At 38.2% G+C, this 20,286-nt stretch overlaps 1 protein-coding gene across 1 annotated transcript in view; it reads left to right on the top strand.

The window, feature by feature from the left end:
• The first annotated feature begins 615 nt into the window (after window positions 1–615).
• Window positions 616–20,286, top strand: part of LOC121874803 (nephrin-like) — a 97,749-nt gene continuing 78,078 nt past the window's right edge. The window contains exon 1 of the mRNA XM_042379090.1: window positions 616–703. Coding sequence (XP_042235024.1) covers window positions 616–703 — 88 coding nt within the window. The remainder of the gene's footprint in view (window positions 704–20,286) is intronic.

The raw sequence follows: 20,286 nt of genomic DNA on the forward strand, positions 1-20,286 counted from the left end.
CAAAATATAAAGTCACAAGAATTTCACTTTCAACAAATTCAAGAGCATCATTAGGCGGGGAAGCACGGAGCAGTTAATTGTCTGTTTCTTTTCTCACCTTTTAGGAATTTGCTCACCAGGAACAAGGGTGAATTAAGGGTAAGAGAGAGTTAGAAGGAAGGAAGAAGAGATATATTTATTCTTCATCGTGGCACACGTACTGTATATAAAGGGAAGATATTGTAGAAGTTATCGAGGCAGAGGTAGGTGTGTGTGTGTGTGTGTGTGTGTGTTTCTAAAATTACAATAATAAAATTTTCAAGATGATTGAAACAGCAACACAGTTATTCAGTGACCACCAGATAATGTCAGCCTCACCGTCCCTGAGGGTAAGTATCAACAAACTTATTACCTTATGAAAAACTCTTGGGAAAGTGAGTGTGTCTTTGAAGCTCAGCGGAACGGCGTCGAGCGGAGAACCTGTGGCTCTCCATTTAAAAGGTTTCAGTGACATTTAAAATAATTTATTAAAGTATTTACTATGAGGCGTAACCTTCTCCACGGTGTCAACAGACTTTTGGCTTTAAAGGGTAAACAAAATATAAATCTATATGATAACGTTAATTGATACCCATAATGGTACTTCATGAATCTGAAAAGACCAAGACGTTGACGATGGTCCAGTCTCACCCAAAATTTCGTGAACTCTCCCGGCCAGCTATTGGTGCACTGCCTGCTTCAGATGTATGAACTTGAGTCTGTTACTTCGAACCTTTAAATTCATTCTTATCGGTTTCATGTTCTGGTTGGTCCTGAGACCGTTTCAAACATCTGAAGCAGGCAATGCAACAATAGTTTGCTGGGAGAGTTAACGATCTTTTGGGTGAGACTGTACCTCAATCTCCTAGATGACACCATGGTGCATCACGTGGTAATTAGCCACCATCATAGCTTATCTAGTGGTAGCCCCGTCGGTCCAAAATGGCAGTTCCTTCATCTTCAAATTGCAGTCCCGCCTCTTCAGCAGTACCATAAGAGTACCATGACCTCTTCATTGATACTCCATCATCCTCAAGAGCACCTCAACATCTCCCTGTGGGATTTACGCTCATGTAAGGTTGTTGTCCACACGGTGGCAGCCATATGAACAACCCAGCATTCGAGAGAGAGCAAATTTTTAAGTCCTAAATCAACTTGATGTTAATACGGGCATTTCTATTCCATTCGAGGAGCTCAACTTTTCAGAGCGCACTCTTACATGCTGAGTGAAGCCATAATCAGCCAGAGGCCGCGCTGTTCCGCTAAAAGGGGTGAGCAACACTCAAACATTAATGCAGTGAGTCCCGAGGAAGCCCTCACACACCCCCAAAGAGAACCCAACGTCAAGTAAGAGTTACCGAACTTTAAGTCTTGAGGAACTTCCCCATCGTTTACGCTCTTAAAAGTTTTTATCGTCCAGCGAAAAGTAATTTTTCTTGAAGACGCTTAAGTAAATGGGACGCGAGTTTATTTAGGGGTCACGAAGGTAGACGATGTGGAGGTAAGGAGGGGGAGGAGGGAGAGGGTGAGGTGAGGTGAGGAGACAAGGGCTTGACTATGTTTGGTTGTGGGAGGCCACGCCTGTATAACGATATACAGGCGTGTGTGTGTGTGTGTGTGTGTGTGTGTGATTTTTTCTTCTGAGTATGTATTTGTGTGTATATCTATATGTATGCAAGTCTGTGTATGTATAAAATATGTGTGTATTCGGTGTGGTAGTGTTTGTTACATATACTTTTACCAACGGTTATGCTAATGCTGGGAGGAATATTGTATGTAGTCTGGGTGTTTGCACGTTTAAATGTACCAGAAAAAAAAATCCCAAGGTAATAAGAGATGCTAACTGTGTGTCTACCGAGAGTATGTTCATGGTGTAGTGTCAGTGTGTTAGTGTGTCTTATGCACGAGAGAGAACATTGCTGTGTATCTTTGGATCAGAATTCATTGTGGAGGATCAAGATGTGAATAAGTGCAAGGAAACAAGATTTTTTTTTTTATTCAGAACAAGTTGTAGCAAAGGAGTTATGGGGACGTAGGTAAGTAGAGAAGAGGGAGGGAGGTAGGTAGGTAAGTAGGGAAGGTAGAGAGAGGTAAGTAGGGAAGAGAGAGGGAAGGTTTTTAGATTATACTGTTGTCTGCACTACTGAAGGGGAAACTAAGAATTGGCCAGACCCGAGCACCATCACTAGTACAGGGGGACATTATCCTGGCAACCGCGACCGATCATCTCTGCGAAATGGTGTGTCGGGCCATTCACCTGCTCCTCCTTCCTCTTACCCACCCACTCACCCCCCCTCCTCCTCCTCCTCTCTCCTTCCTCCCTCCTCCTTCCTCTTTCCCCTTCATCCTCCCTCCCTTTCTCACCCCCCTCCCCTTCCTCCTTTCCCCTTCGTCCTCCCTCCTTCCTCATCCCCCTTCCCTTCCCCCCCTCCCTCTCCCTCTAGACAAGGTGCAAACAGAGCACACAGCCATTAAAACTGAGTGATCTTGGAGTAACAGAAAGAAAATATGTTATTTTTTGTGGAGGAAACATGATAGTGAGTGCTGGTGTGTCTATTGTTCAGAATTATTGTATATTTTATTCTTATTTTAACTTTCTTTCTCCTCGTTTTAGTGCAATATTTTCTCTTATGTTTTCTTTTTTTTTAAGTTTTGGTATTACTGACATCTCGGTTTTTTTTTATTTCATCTCTCTCTCTCTCTCTCTCTCTCTCTCTCTCTCTCTCTCTCTCTCTCTCTCTCTCTCTCTCTCTCAGCTCTCGCTCTCTCTCTCTCTCTCTCTCTCTCTCTCTCTCTCTCTCTCTCTCTCTCTCTCTCTCTCTCTCTCTCTCTCTCTCTCTCTCTCTCTCTCTCTCTCTCTCTCTCTCTCAACAGTTTACTGGAATTTGCCTCTTTTCTGTTTTTCTGCACTTTGGTTCTTTCCTTTTTCAAATATGTTTTCGCATATATCCAATTTACTTCACCACATCAACCGCCTGTGTGTGTGTGCTGAGTGTGTGTGTGTGTGTGTGTGTGTGTGTGTGTGTGTGTGTCCAGGACCGTAAATGACAATAGTTTGTAGATGTTATGTTGTTGACAAGGACCAGAACTGACATTTGACCTAAGAATTTGATTCATTTTTAAGGTCCAGACACTTGATAATGTAGAGAGGCTCGTTTTTTCACCCCCATAAAGCAACAACACGTGTTCTTTTTAGTATATTAATGAAGGACCTGGACTCAAAAGGTTAAATATCGGAAAACACCACCTGCTAATGACCCTTCAATTAGTGTGAATTAATTAAAGCTTCATTATCAAGTCTAATTACGCAAATGCATATTTCTGTGGTCGGGTCTTTAATCAGCATATTGAACATTGCCTGTATTGACATTCTGAAATAAATAAATTCTTCACGCAAATAAATAGGTTATTTTTGTTTAATGAAATCGATATTTTTTCTTTTGGAATCTCTTCATATTTATTCGTATTATTTAATAGCCTTACCAAGGACCTGGTCTATGACAGTTGGATTTTTTATAAGACCTGATAATTACCCTTGAGTTAATGGGTACTAGAGGTCTTTAGCAGATTATGTACAGTACCTCAAACATATAATACATCATCAGAGAGAAAACTTATTAATAATTCATACAAAGTCTGTTTAAATTTATGTTAAAAAAGTGCTGGATGAGATAAATTGAATATCAGTGGATTTGAAGAAAAAAATATATAATACAATTTGTGTCAAAAAGTTTAATGAATGAGATGGACAGGACATCAATGAATTAAAAAAAAATAGATTTTAAAACCCGACTGATTGAAACTATTAAGTAAAAATGTGGGGATTCTCTCATTATCACATCAACTGGAAGAGAATTCATCGTTTACGAAATTAAATTAAAATGTGTTCTGGAACATATGCCGCATACTCGTCTACAACACATACCTTCTAGTATATAGATAACATTACTGACATACATATGGAAATAAAACAGTGTGTAGCGAGTAACTCTTAATATGATTATTGTTCTTGTGCCTAATACTATCAAATACGTTCGTAGCGTGCAAAAGTAACACATATCTTGAGTTAGGATATATGATAAGGAAAGAGTGAGAGCCTTCAAAAAAATAATAACAATTGTTTCTTTTTACACTAACTACGTCCCTCTCGTGGTAGGTTTCATCAGCCCGCCAGTTGCTAAATCTAATGAAAAAGCACCAGTGTTCCTGTTTTCATTCAGCGACGTTCTTCTTCCTCTCTATCGCCCTCGTCCACCGTGTTCCCACATCCCCACCACATACATCTTCCTCCTTGACTCTGCGGGAGATATTTCACCGGGAATATATTTTATGAATTTTCTTATCAGCTTGAGTAGACTCTGTGAACACATATTTAATTAAGTTTTGATATATATTCTTTTGGTTTATTCCTATAACTCGATAGAAATTAAGACAAATGCGGTAAAATATGCTGTCACTCATTACCTGATGTACTGGACTGATAGGTTCTTAGACTCGTCACAATATCACTTGATCACCAGGAGGTGTTAATACGTATATAGATTAAACAAGACTAAACTAATCATGTAGATAATACCTATCATGTGTATATCTTAATTAATATATTATTGGACTAATTTTTCTATATAAATAATGGTATATAAACACTTTCTGCTCTCATGCAGTATACCGTGTACTCAAAAAACTATCTCTACTTGAGGTGATCGATGAATTTCAGAATGAACACTGTGACTCCCGTTGTCTTTGTAGGGTTGTCAAAATCCTTAGTTCGTTGTGTCATATTTTTTCAACACAATTTTGTATTGATAGTTTTTTTCAGTGATTGTACGTGAATAAGATTAAGTAGGTGATATCATATACAATTTACCATGCAACACTCGGAGTAATAATGTGATATATAACAACAAACTCATACGATAATGTAAATAAGAGAAAATTGGAAGGATGATGAAGAAGGAAACAACAACAACCACAAGATGATATTATGGTTATTAGGACAAGACGTAGTGGCTGGTGTAGGTAATTTGTTTTTTTGTTTTTACGGTGAATGTATTTTGTGGGAGCTAATGTGTGGCTACAGGACCTAGCAAGCACATAACAAGACCCGGGCAGGAATACATATAGTCACATAGAATATTCACACACACACACACGTTGTAACAGCCCCAGACACTCGTTACATACACACACATACCAAATACATGATATTAAAGTTTCGTTTATTGTGACTCTCTCCGCTCTTCTCTTGAAAGTAGTAGACCAATAACTTGCACACGTAAGAGGTAGACTCAGCTCAAAATTGGTGTGGATGAAAAGTGAACTTGAACTCTCGGTTTTTTTTTCTGGTTTTTTTTTTCCACCACCACCACCAGGGAGGAGCCGACATGCTAGAATACGACCGCTATAACTTTTTTCACGACGCCAGACCTGGTAGACGATGTTGAATATTTTCCTCTTTTTTTTTTTTTTGTCGGGAAATTTGATGGTTGGACAAGAAAAGCGTTGCCGAAATAATCTAATTTAATGCAAACTAACTCAACTCCAGGCTATATTCTAAAGCCCCGAGTTTAAGTTCACCTTTGTATATACAAGGTTGAATAGTTTTAGTGAAAAAGTTTTAATCGTCGTAGCCTCCGAGGTGCAGATTATCCTGTGTATGGGGGTGAGAGAGGGGAGGTGAGAGGGGGAGGGAAGTGAGGAGGAGGGGGAGTAGGGGAGGAAGGTGAGGGGAAGAAGGGGAGGGAGGTGAGGGGAAGAAGGGGAGGGAGGTGAGGGGAGGAAGGTGGGAGGGAAGTTTTGGGAGATGAGTAACACACGACTGAGTTCGAAGTCGATTTCCGTTTGTTCTTTAGTACTCCCAACTACGCCTAAGTCTCACATAACCTCGCCTTCAAGTAATAAAAAACTGCAAAACTACTGAAATTAAAATCCCCAGAGGCCCGCAACGACAACAACATTCACCACAAAACAATGACAACCAAAGTGGGTCCACTGTTTTTAAAACGTGGCGTTTATTAGTATCTGTATCTACCCTAGCAGAGGAAGAGGAGGCTAAACCACCCGGTAACTAAGGTCGATAGCTCCCTTGCATTCCACACACATAGTTAGATCTCCGTGCCGGGGTGACTTGAGGCGGCGTGTGCTTAGCTTGGGGATGCGAGGTTGGCACACGTAAAGGATTATAGATAATTCCAACTCTCAGGTTTTCAGAGAGGGATTTTGTCTTTTATTCTGCCAACCTTCCCTACTGCTGCCTTCCCTCTCAACCCAAACAATGGGGAAGGGTTGATATAGCCAGGGCGTCTTCTGTATGTACCTATGGACGTGTGTTTTTATTTGTTATTGTGCTGCGTTGTGTGTGTGTGTGTGTGTGTGTGTGTGTGTGTGTGTGTGTGTGTGTGTGTGTGTGTGTGTGTGTGTGTGTGTGTGTGTGTGTGTGTGCATGTGTATGTATGTAAATATAAGTGTGTGTGTGTCTGCATGTGTATGTATGTAAATATAAATGTGTGTGTGTGTGTGTGTGTGTGTGTGTGTGTGTGTGTGTGTGTGTGTTCGTTTCTTTACCTCGTATGGATTTCCTTTCTTATTGTTAATAGCTATTTACCCCTCACCCTATTCGTCTCTGTTTTTGCTTTTTCTATTCCCTTTATTCTCTCTCTCATTGCGCTATACTGAAAGAGGAAATAATAAGGCCCGAGAAAATAAGTCCAAATTAGAATGAAAATGATAACACAAGGTAAATCATGACGAGTGTAATTAAGCAAAGTATAACGGGATGAGTGTAATTTTACTAAGTCAAAACAGGACCACAATAATTACGCGTGGGTGAAGGAATGCGAAAATAATTACACCAGAACAAAATATGATGAAAATAATTGTATTGTACAAATTAGAACAGAAATAATTGTAAGTGGGAAAATTTCCAGGACTCATTAATCAAGAGACCGGGAAATTGGAATTCGGGAACGAGCTTCGGGAATGGGAATTGGAATCAAAATCCTCTTGAATTGAAATCAAAGTAAAGTACCTGGAAACTGAATAAGGAATTAAAACCCTCGGCAAATAGAATGAGGATTCCTAAGACCCATGAAAACAGGAATTAGAAACAGGTAACCAGAATCAGGAATGAAGGACACGTTAAACTGGAATCAGAGAACATTGTCATTTGGAATTTAATAATTTGTAGAGTTAATATATGTGAACAATCGATTTTATTTATAATTCCAATAATTGTTAGTTAATTAAATTCAGGAATCAGAAGTCAGTAATTTTGGAATTGGAATCAGTAAAAAAATACACACCTTACTGAAATAAGAAACCATTAACCTATTTATTAGAATCAGGAATCACACCTATGTTTACAGAAGTATTTTAACTAGAATCAAGAATCAGTAACACATATACTAGAGTCAGTAAAAATAAAATATTAGAGCAAGAATCTGGAATCGGTAGTCCATTTACTGGAATCAGGGAACAGTAGCATTGGAAGTGAAAGCAGGAATCAGTGGCCGAGAACGAGAAATCTGGAATGAAAAGCCAAGAGCTGGAATCAGGGTCGCAGCAGGTGGCCAGAGGACTAAGAAAAGGAGAGAGAGAGAGAGAGAGAGAGAGAGCGAGAGAGAGAGAGAGAGAGAGAGAGAGAGAGACTCCAATTTTTGGTGTTGCCATTGAAAGCCGTCTTTGACCTTACCGCACCTCGCCTGAACCACAACTCTTCAGCCATTTTCATCTTTCATATACGTTTTATAACATTATTATCGTCTCTCTTTATCGTTATTATTTATTGTTCAAATTATGTATTTCTTTGTCATTATCGTTACTTTCTTCATTCCACTGAACATCTTTGTCTTTATCATCGTTTTTTGTTGATGTTCTTTTTCTTGTTCTTCTTTTTGTTTACTTTTTTCTTGCGACCCCCAAAACATATTAGCAGATTACATAACCTATAATAAACCTGAGCGTGAAAAGGTCACAGCATTGTTACTTGTATATAATTATGTTTTAATTAAAAGAAGTATTGTTTACTATTATTATTATTGTTATTGTTATTTTTCTCATTACTGCTATAAGTAATTGTAGTCGTATTATTATTATTATTATTATTATTATTATTATTATTATATTTCGTCGTACATCATTTAATATTTTACAAATTTTTAAACAACCACTATGGCATATCATTGACATTTTACCACAAATATTACCTAGTTCATTTACATCTTGGGGCTCAACAAAATACCAATATGTCAATAAAGTGGTGACCGTCTACCATGACTGTGTTTCGCGTAAATGGAAAACACACATGAATCAAATATCATATTAGACAAACATTTTTTATAATATAATGGAAAAATTTATAGAATGTGTATATTAATAGATACAGAATATTAATACAGAATCATAATATTTCAGCAGCATCATACTAGACTGTAGCTTGACATTAATTGTTGATGTTTCATAGTAGATTAAATATTTGAAATAGTTGGTTGATTATTGTTATATACTGTATATCCATCAAAGATATGTGTGTGTGTGTGTGTGTGTGTGTGTGTGTGTGTGTGTGTGTGTGTGTGTGTGTGTGTGTGTGTGTGTGTGTGTGTGTGTGTGTGTGTGTGTGTGTGGCTCTTTCCTACCGTTCCTCTCCTCGTCTTCACCTTAATCATTTTAATCTCCTTCATTCTTCTTCAATCCTTCGGCAAACTCTCTTATATCCCATCCCACCCCCAAAAAGAAAGTTTACTCATTGATTTTCCTTCTCATCTCATCACTCGCCCCTTTATTCACTATTCCATCTCTTCTTCTTCTCCTTCCTCTTCTCCCTCGCCATGCCCTCATCTTTATCTCTCAACGTTTAACCACTCTCTCAAATCTTCAGCACTCTTCGCTCTTCTGTTAACTCTCTCTCTCTCTCTTAATTTTTATTCGATTGTATCATCTCTTGTGCCTCCTCTTCTTCTTGTTCTTCTTCCATTTCCTCCTTCTCCTTTTCTTCTCCTTCGCCTCCTTCTCCCCTTCTTCTTTCTCTCCCTCCTCCTCCTCTTTTTCCTTCTCCTCCGTCTCCTCGTATTCCTTCTCCTCCTTCTCTTCTTCTTCTTCTTCATCTACGTTCTCCTCTTCCTCTTTCCCTCTTTCCTTCTCTTACGTTCTCACTTCTTTTTTCTTCTCCACCTCCTCTTGTTCCTCCTCCTCTGGTTCCTCCTCATCTTCCTCCTCTTCATTCCTCACACAGGCATTTTTCCCCTTTACACTCTTATAATACACGTTGCTTTAGTACATAAGCTACATATATGACTAAACTTTGAGAATATCGGTACACAACCTTCCTCCAACTAAAGAACGAACTTTAACACACACACACACACACACACACACACACACACACACACACACACACATCTTTCTTGAAATAACATTTTTTTTCCTTTGCACTGAGTTTGGTTGAATGTAACTTTACTTAAAACTTTATATTAAGATATGTCCCGACGTTAAGGGGGAGAAGGAGGAGGAGGTAGGGAAGAAGGAAGAGGTGGGGAGGAGGGGGGAGTGGGGAGACGGAGGTGGTGGGGAGAAGATTACCAGGATGTGAAGATAGGTAGTCTTTGAAGTAAGGGATATAGTGCGTGAAAGAGGAGCCGTATATTGTACTTTATAAACGGGTAGAGAAGAGAGTGTAAGTGCTTATAGAAAGAGGGAGGAGGCGGGGAGGAGGAGAAGTATAGGTGCTTGTGTAAGAGGAAAATATAAAACTTTGAAAGATAAATATTGATAATTGTAGAAAGGAAAAAGGGAAATACTGATGTTTGGGTAAAATTAAGAGGAATATTGATAATTTGTGCCAGAGGAAAATTATATATAAAGTGTATTAGGGCATTATTGTTGATTATTTAAGAGTAACATTGACGTTTAACTTTAAGGAATATTTTTATTTTACTTTATCGATGGAGTAGGCCTATATAGCATTAAATAATAGAAAGAATATACACTTAGAAGGTGGAATGACGATGATTGTGAAGAATGAAAGAGAGGAAAGGTTTTATTAGGTGTGAATGACCTGTGTGGCCTGCCGCTAGGTATAGTGTGTTACCTCGCTAGGATTTGTGTGTGCCACTAGCCCACTACAGAACCTTTTCAACATAGTGCTCACACCCTCGTTGATGGATGCGGCCTCCAGTGTAACCCTGTGTACATGAAGTCCAGTTGGCCCGAGTCGCCAAGTGACACCAGGCCCCAACTCTACCAGCCATGATTCATATTTTGTAAGGTCTCCTTAATATGCTGCCACCATTCTTAATTTATTATTGTTAATACATTTATTTTTATTTTTCCTCTGGTACAATCATTCAGAGTTGAGAGATAAATGCAGAGTTAATCATAATTGGTGTGAAGATCTAACAACCTTTAACGAATACCTTGGCATTAGTTAGAAAAATGTATATAGGGTATAATTGAAACAAGATTAGCCAAGAATTGTGTCAGAGAGAGTTGGATGACGGAGGGAGAGCAACAAGAACCAAGTGCAGGTACAACGTTCCCTGTGTGAGGGAGTCTGTCAGTCAATGAATCAGTCAGTGAGTTATGCAAAGAGGTCATGGCTGCGCCGTAGGTCATCCGTGCGTGTTAGAGGTCAAGGCTGTGTTATATTGGTCAGGGCTGTGTTAGAGGTCAATGCTGTGTTAAATTTGTCTGGGCTGTGTTAAATATCAAGGCTGTGTTAAAGTGGTCTGCGCTGTGTTAGAGGTCAGATGTGTGTTAAAGTGTACAGGGCTATGCAGGTCAGATGAAAGCTTTTGGTGGGGGGGGGGGCATGCCTTGTGGGTCAGTATAGGGTCTGAGTCATAGACTGGGGCAGAGAGGGAGAGAGGTCAGGACAAGGCTGGATGTCAAGATAAGACTGATGGTGAGGAAGGGTTCAGGCCTGGGGAAAGGGATCAAGTACTGGTCGTTCCGCTGAGGGTACATGATTTATGTGTTGACCTCAGGGATCAGAGCCAAAAGTTAATCTCATTAGCTTATCAGGACGGAGGAGGAAGGGGAGGAGGAAGAAAAGAGTCGGAGGATGAGAGGGAGGAGGAGACGGGGTGTGAAAGAGTCCTGGCAAGTCCGTCTGAGAGAGAGAGAGAGAGAGAGAGAGAGAGAGAGAGAGAGAGAGAGAGAGACGTGGAATTCTTACTGAAACAAAGAAGTAAAAGAACTAGGGAATAGCCATGACTGATGAGTGTCAAATTAGTGTACGTAAAGGAGTTTATACTAAGGGAAACTGAGACACATCTAATTTGCACGTGTACAAAGAAAAGCAGGTATGGGTGGGAGAGCAGGAGTGGCAGGGAAGCAGGTATATAAAGGTGCAGGTGTGGAATAGGTTTAGGCAAGGAGGAAGAACAGGTAAGGAAGAGAAGCAGGTGTAGTGTTTAGGGGGAGCAGGTGTGGAACGGGTGGCGATGTGGCGGAGAAGTAAATTTAATGTCTGGAAGGGTTCAGGTGTGGAAAAGAGACTTACTATCCTCTCGCACCGAGCATGAGAGACACCAACAAGTACTTGAAATAATCATTAGAACCGAATAGAAATAATACAGCCCTGAATGTTGTAGATGTTATTTTGTTTTGCTGTAGTTTTCCTTTCTTAATTCCAACTAGATAAGAATTTAATACTCAAAATCGATGAAACTCCTAAGGTTATTAGGAACAAGCTGTCACCTCCTCTTGTACACATCAAGTTTATAATTCATTAAGAAAACTTTGCCACCGACTAACCTGAATACTCAGAAACTTGTGAATTTTAGAGCCTCTCCTCCGATTTAACTTTCACCTTTTGACTGATTCGATACAGAAAGGTGGGGGAAGATTAATGGCAGGACGCATTGAGTTATTCTTAGAGTAAAGTGAGTAACATGACTTGTAGATTAACAAAAGTCAGTGAACACACACGCACACACACAAACAATGTTGATGATCAGCCGAGAGCTCATTAACCTGGTAGTATAGCATCGCCATATTAACTGATAGAAGGCCCTGATAGTCAAAACATTCACTCAGTATGGTGATGAATGCAGGAGTGGATATAGTTTCAGCCAAGGGAGGAGATATAAGAGATTGGAATATGTTTTATATGTTAACTCCTACACATGTTTGTGGCAGAGGAGATGAGCCAAAGCCAACACTCTTTACTCCTGCTTGATGCTGTTTTGTTTTGTTTTTCCCATGAACAATGTTTTAAGGCAGCGCGTTATTCAAGAAAGGTGAAATTAAAGAATGAGTTATATTTTAATACAAAAGCGTTTAAAGTCGGCGTTTTTAATACTGTCATAAAAAATAAACTTGATTCACTACAGAAAACATTTTAATACAATGATATACCAACAGTGGCAAGACGCAATTTCATGTCACAATACATCGCCTCTGGGAACAGTTGTGGACAGAGGGAAGGTCGCCTTATACTCGAGAAAAGTGACGTTAAGATTAGAGTGGAGTAAAGCACAGCAATAATTAAGTTTTACCCACCCAGTTGTTGGGACACGTTCATGTGGACGCTCCTCTAAAGGGACCGGGAAGTTAGAAAACCGAATCTCGTTTACGAAGTTCAGTGAAAACTTTATCAAATAATCAGCTGGGAGGCAGCTCATTGCTTTGAGATGAATGAAGGAGTCAAGTAGTAGAGGTGACTCATCAGCACTGCCTTGCTGACGGCGTCGGCTAAATCTTCACACTGCTTTTATCGTCATATAAATTGTCCAACTGCATTACCCAAAAGTGTTAACATCGCCGCAGTTCTATGTTAACCTCGCATGACCCAACTCCTCACGTGACGCCGTGTCTCAACTTCCTCGCTGGTGTGCGCTTACCTTACACAGCTTGGCTCACGCTAGGACCTGGTACCTATTGTGTCGCCTGCACGTGACCAGTTTGTTACACTATAAGCACAAGAGCCTGAATAATATCCTTGATCCTCTGAAAAGGAAAAGGAGTTAGCTCAACGAGGGTGAGGGTGTGTGGTCCTCTTCCTTGTTCTGTCTATGGTAAAGGTTTGTCAGTCTTCAAATATAAATAAAATGACAAATGTTTTAACATTACAGGAGAGCTTAACTAGAGGTAATATATTTCCCTCTACATTAGCAGTTTTACAAGAACTTAAACTTCAGTTAAAAAGGAAATATGTATTTTGAGTGTACTGCAGTTTCCCATTTTGTATTAATAACCCAAACACTCTCTCATATTCCACCGAGTTATTACATCCTTCAACGCTGGTTTTTTGCACCTTCACTCACAGCCTCTGAGAGCGAGACACGGCTGAGTAATTATGAGGCTGTGTTCTATCTCGGTGTAACAAAAGAACACAACTCCCTAGCAAGATCCTCACCCCCTCTTAATTATAAAGAAGGCATCATAATATTAAAGAAAGTGGTCTTATTAATCAGACAAATTCATCTCCCTCTTCAAAGAACATTATCTCCATATCCCAAATGTTATCTCCATTGCCATAGTAAAATCATCTCTATCTCCAGGGGAAAAAAATCAATCCAATCTCCGAAGACCAATTTCTTGAATTATAAAAGAAAAAGTCTTCGTTTATAAACTGAAGAACAAGTAATCTCTATCAGGGTAAAACAAATTCATTCCGATCACTTATGGAGTCATTCAATCCCCAAAGGCAAAGTACAGTGGACTTAGGGAAAGAAGCACATTAATTTCTTTTCTTCTCCACCGTGAACTATTTTGAGTAACGAAGGAGTTTGACTCATCACTCGAGGGTAAACATTATATTTAAAAATATTTCCAAGAATTTTGTGATATATATTAGGAGAGGAGAGGAGAGGAGAGGAGGAAAAAGATAAAGACGTATATGAGGGAGAAGACTAGAGGAAGGAGAAAATGTAGAAGAACCAAGAAGAAGAAGTAAAAAGAAATAATAAGAAATAATAAGAAGAGGGAAATAACAAGAAGGAAGAAAGAGGAAGAAAGGAGAAATAGAGAAAAGGAGGAAGAAGGAAATGAACAACGAAGACGAAAACGAAGGAGAAAAAAATAACAAAAGATAACAAAAGAGAAGAAGATATCCACAGTATGCTTTTTATTTCCTGGGAAAAGAAATGAGCAGAATAAATGAAATGAAATGAAATGAAATTAAAGAAAATGATAGATAAATTTGAAGAACAAAATTAAGAAAATTGAAACAAAGAAGAACAGCAAATTCAAAGCTGTAAAAGAGAGTAAAATAGACATATGGAAAAACAAAATAAAAACGAAAAAAAACTGAAAAAAATGGTAAAGTAAAAAATTCAACCACCAAAAATCAAGATAAAATAATACTAAAATATAAGAAAAAAATATCAAGACATACATAAATAATAAAAAAGACTAAAAAAGGTAGAGTCTCACCCAGCCCCCTGAGGGAACAAGCACGAAGGTAAATGAAGGTAAATTGTGCGTGTAGTGGTAATGTACTGAGAGGGAATCCTGGCCAGGCTTTTCTACTGTATTTACATATAGGTGGGATGGTCTGAGAGAGAGAGAGAGAGAGAGAGAGACGAAGAAGATAAAAAAGAGAAAATGGAGAAGTAAAATGAAAACAAAAATAGGAAGGAGGAATGACAAAGGACGTAAAGAAAAACAAAGAGAAAATGGAAAGGAAAATAGTATAAAAGAAATTGGGGATACAGAGAGAGAGAAGAAAATAGGAAGAAAAGACAAGGAGGGGAAAATAGAGAAAAGAAAAAAAAACGATGAAATAGCAGAGAGCAAAAAGAGAGAGAGAGAGAATGAGATGAGAAACAAAAAGACTGAAGAAAAGAGAATGACAAGACCAGGAGAGGAAAATAGGGAAGAGAAGAAACCGATGAAATAGCAGAGAGAGAGAGAGAGAGAGAGAGAGAGAGAGAGAGAGAGAGAGAGAGAGAGCCACGCCCATAATTAGGGACTAGGGTTGGGGACCATTCACTTGGCCGGGGGAAGGCTCTCATAGATACCAGCGACACTTACCTTCTGCTGCCTACTGTACTTTACAACCCATCATCATCATCATCATCATCATCATCATCATCATCATCATCATCATCATCAACATCATCATTATTATCATTATCAACATTGTCATCATCAATCATCATCTTCATCTTCATTTTTATCGTCATCTTCATCTTTATCATTATCATCGAGCTTTTTTCCACCTCTCTCTCTCTCTCTCTCTCTCTCAGTAATCCTTCTATTTAGTTCTTATATTTACACCTGTTTTATTTTATTTCCTTCTCTTTCCTTCGTTTCCTTTCATTCTATCTAATCATTTTTATCACTTTCCTCCCTCTGGTCACTCTTATCCTTTGTACTCTACTTCATTCACATTTCTTCCGTTGTTTTTCTCCGCATTTCGAGATTATGTCTAGTCATTTTAGTGCCTCTCTTCCCTGACCTGACTGATATATGATTCCCGCGTGTAGGGGATGTTATTCGTATATAAAGTGTGGTTTAACGAAATTGGTAGCGATTTGTTTGGTAACTCATTTTTTTAAGTAAATTGTAAAAAAAAAGTTGTCTTTGACTTCTGCCTCAGGGTATACGAGTACCTTATCGTTTCCGTCACCACATAGAGCATTGATCGGAATGTATCGTGCAGGTCACTCATTTATTATACAAAATCTTCCTTTGTGTTGGTGTTAACACCTGCCAGCAAGAGGTGGGGGATGTGAGTATTGAAACCAGTTCGTGTGTGCGTGTGTATATGCCTTTGTGTTTGCGTGTACGTGTGTGCATGTTTAAGTATATGGGTGGTTGACTCGTGTGTGTGTGTGTGTGTGTGAACCTGAACTCCTCCAGTTCCACCTACAGTACATACCATTGTTCAGCTGGCTGTCACTCCTCTTCAAAGTCAGCTGGAAGAGGGTCAGGAGCTTGTCAATACTATTCTTTCGTAACTTTTTCCAATAGAGTTTATTAATTTCCCAGTGATTTCCTCGTTTTAATACTATTTAAGTTTGATTCATACATAAATTCATACTCCGGGACCTCTGCAAGGGAACACGGAGCGCTACCACGGCACCACAGCAAAAGCTAATCTTGGCTTTGTTGTATTTCACACAAAGCCTTCTTCTTCATCTTATTCTTAAGGAACGAGACCCTCCACTGGGGATACCCCTTACCAACTATGTGGTCGTATTTGCATTTTACAGACTCCGGCTAGAAACTGTGAGGTTATCAATAAATCTCATTTGCAAAGTATTGGTGAACAGACTATAAGCACGGGGAGATAGTGCTTCAGCCACATTAACACTAACAACACATACGCCGTCTTGTTTATCTGGTAACCAACCTTGGACGTTTGGCGTGATTTATTGATGCCTTTGTTGGAACAAGAGCAATCAATGTTGCAACCAAAATTTGATCAGTTACCGCCTGCCCGTTAATATAAAACTATAAATAAGAAATGACAAATTATACCTTTTGATGAGTAGGACGTTGAAATACTACACTTTCACTTTTATCACGTGAACGATGACACTGAAAATATTGTTTGCTCTTGAAAATAAATCCTGTAATGAGAAAAATTGCAAACATGATTACATAACAAAATAAGTTATGTCGCCTTTATTTTCTGAAGTCATCAATATATTAGAAATGGCAACAGGTCGATATACTGTAGTGTACACGATAAACATTTTTTAAGATATTATTGTTCATAATGACCCAAAGTGAAGGGTTCGTCTTATGAAGCCAACAATATACGTTTGGACATAAGAAACCAGAAACCATTATTCCACAGTATGTCTTGAGAGACACATGAGCATGTTGCCGGTGAGGGTGTCGTTTAAGTAACATCAAAAAGCCTTAATAACTGTTGATTTTCCGCTAGATATATTCGCTAAAGTTGGACTTGTTAATGACATTTGAGATTGAATATTCCGGTAAGTGGGAAAAAATCGTGTATACATAGTTGACAAAGACATCTACTCAAAAGGGTAAAAAAGGGGATTAATAGCTGCCTCAAATAATAGACGATTGTTTCTCTCACATCAAAGGAATGTCATTTAAGAGCTTCGAACATTGACTTTGTGTCCTCTTGGTAAAAAGCCTCGGTAATATATGATTAATAACAGCACCTCGTTATCTCTTTAGAATGTGAGAAGAACAAAGTAAACACACACCCAAGTTTCAAGAAATGATGGGTAGTTAATTGATATCAATTGTGAATACCACTTAAGTGTGATACTGACATACTTTTGCTAGACAATAACCACTGCCACATGAATATTAATATGGACATTAACTTCAAGACGTCGGCTGAAGGGGGCTTTAAGTTCACGTCAGATTTAGCTTAGTTTGCCCCATTCTGTTGTTGTTGTGTTTATGATGCTGTTCCATGGTAACAGCTTCATTAACATAGAGATCACTGTCGCATTTGAAGTTAAGGGGTCTGCCATACTACGGGGGACTGAGGTACTCTTTCTTACTGTCGTGTTATATAACTAGATAAATGAGAGGAAAAATTTCATTATTATATTTTTTATTGGTAAAATTTACATCAAAATATTGAATTGCTGAAACTAAAAGGATTCCTCATTATTTGAATTTGGCAAATGTTCTTGAACACCTGGTATACTGTATGTTTCAATGTTAAACATTCTTTTAGATTATTTCACGTTTAGAATACGATCAATTAGCCATCAAGTTTCAGGATTATATTTTCAGCGTCAGACTGGAGTTGAGAGAATAATTGCCATGAGTCTTAACTCAAAATAAATAAATAAAATTAGCTTTGCATGGTGACACTGCATGAGCTGCACTACTGACATATAATCATGGTGTGATGCATAATGGCATAAGCGGCTTTATATGAGTTGGAAGGACGAGAAGCCTTGACACGATGTGGAAGCATGAAATAATTTTATCAACTCCTGAAGACTTATGCAACATTACGGACAGACAGCCAACTGTGTTTCCTTCACCACCAAGAGGAATGTTTTGCCAAACATGCTAAAGAACGAATGTAAACGTATACAGTATGTGCAGTAAAAGATTTTATGCATTTTAAGGAAGAGTTTGGCAGAGACGAATGCAAGTTTGGCAAATACCTGGAAGCGTCTGGCGAAAGGCTTTGGGTAAATTATTATCTGTACTTGTGGTTCTGAGGTAAAGTATGCTTGAGGTAAGATAAAGATGGCAATGATCGATAAATATTAAGTGTCTTTCATCGTGTCATGTTTCTATAATATTAATTTCTTCATCATTTTGTAACTTCTCATCCATATTTAAGGTTTTAGCAAATTTTAATGTTATTTTTTTATTTCTTTATACCATTTAGTTTCTCGTTCCATAGACCTTTACCACTTGCTAATACTCTTTTACCTAAACTATCATTCTGAACGTCATATTGGAAGCAAAATCAGTGTTGTCGAATTTTTCACCGGGAAATATGATATGTTACAAAACTGTGTAAGTGGACAGCAAGTGGGGTGAAATGTGTTTCAGTGTTGTTGGTGTGAAAGAACCAAATTTGTTTGATGATTATAACCCAGAAAATGAGCTTATAGTCTCTCATCAAATTACTGGCAAAGGAGGCTTGTCATTATGCAGCCGTGGCCATTATGGTGTCTCACTCAACAAATTATAAGTAAGAAGTAATGTTGTCATGTAAGACGAAGAACCGAACAAAGTATAATATGAGTTAACAAGACTTTTTTTTACGGTGCATTATTTTTTTTTTAATATGAAACAGAGAAAATTATTTGATACTAAAGATTAATTTATCATATTATTTCAGGGCGGAAAATAAAACGCAGGATTTAAGAGTTGTATCCAATTTGCGACAACATGGTTTTATGTGGGACTGTCAATGACTTAAAATTTCTCCCCGGTACTTTTTTTTTTTGTATAGTGGTCATTGTATTGCGTGTGTAGTGATAGAAATGAGCCTTTTTTTTATGTAGATGTTATTATTGGAAATGTTAATACTTGTTATACATTAATGCATTAAAAGAAGTTGTTGAAGATATATTGTTAAGTTCTTGTATACGGTAACTATTTCTTTTTTACTCGCCATCTGGTATTGTTCTTCCACCTGGTAGTGTTTGTATACTAGCCTCACACATCAAACACTAGTGCGACTGAGGGATCATGTTATTTTGTGTCCAGGTACTGTAGCATTAGTTTTTTATGCAAATAGACAATTTAACTCAATTATGAATTCAGATAATTTATTATCGAAACATTGCTTATATCGTTCTCTGTTTGTGTTTGTTATTCGTTATGAAATTACTATAGAAGATAAAAAATATATATCGAATTATTTGAGACCATAATTGGTCTGAAAACTTAGCTTTGTTGGTTCAATATAGACATAAATGTAATTCGTGTATTTTTATCTGGGATCCATGATACCTCCTCTTGGTAGTTAACTTGTATTTGTATGTTTATATGTACACCAATTATTTTTATAAAAGCTCACCAAAGACTGTGAGGTTTGTGCTATTGATACGTGTCGGTATAATTGGTATATTCTAGTAGGCTGGTGATGACTGCCATCGCTCACACATAATGGTGGAAATATATGATGACTTTTATATGAAGAATATCGCATAGCACAGAATTTAATACTATAAATATATATATCTACAGAATCGTTTAGTTTATAACACTACATATATATTTGTATGCGACGAATAATACAAAATAATTCAAACAATAGTCCGATTTCGTAGCATATTAAATTATATTTCAACTCCACTTCATACATTTAGTTTCTGTGCTTTAGGTATTAGCGGTGATGTAAAAATAAATAGAGTTATAATTATATTTTTGTCTTTTACGGCCAGCGATTCCTGAGAGGGAGCCAATCTTTTCCACAGCGATTCTATCAACCTCAATCAATCTAAACTCTAAACAATAATAAAATATCTTTACTTTGGCGCTATAACCGTATCCCATTCCATGAGATAATGGCAGGGTTTCAGTAATGGTCCTAGCAGTAGTGTAGGGAGAATTCAAACAGGAATTTCTCCTTGTATTGTCCGCTTTAATACCTTCCACTTCCGTCGCTGTCCTCACTATCTCCCTGGGTAGTGATTTAAACGAACATTTGTCTCCAGGACGGCAGAATGGACAAAGGCTCTACAAGACCTGATGTCCTAGCGAGTAACAGCACGGATATAGGCGACTGTCCCTCCCCCCTCCCACACACACACACACATTAAGATAGAAAGACTTACACCTTTACATACATTAGGTTATATTGGCCCATGTTTTGATATACATTTCAAGTAATTCATATACTCTACTCATATACTG

The sequence above is a fragment of the Homarus americanus genome, unplaced genomic scaffold (genome assembly GCF_018991925.1).
Source record: "Homarus americanus isolate GMGI-L3 unplaced genomic scaffold, GMGI_Hamer_2.0 scaffold56009, whole genome shotgun sequence".
Lineage (NCBI taxonomy): Eukaryota > Metazoa > Arthropoda > Malacostraca > Decapoda > Nephropidae > Homarus > Homarus americanus.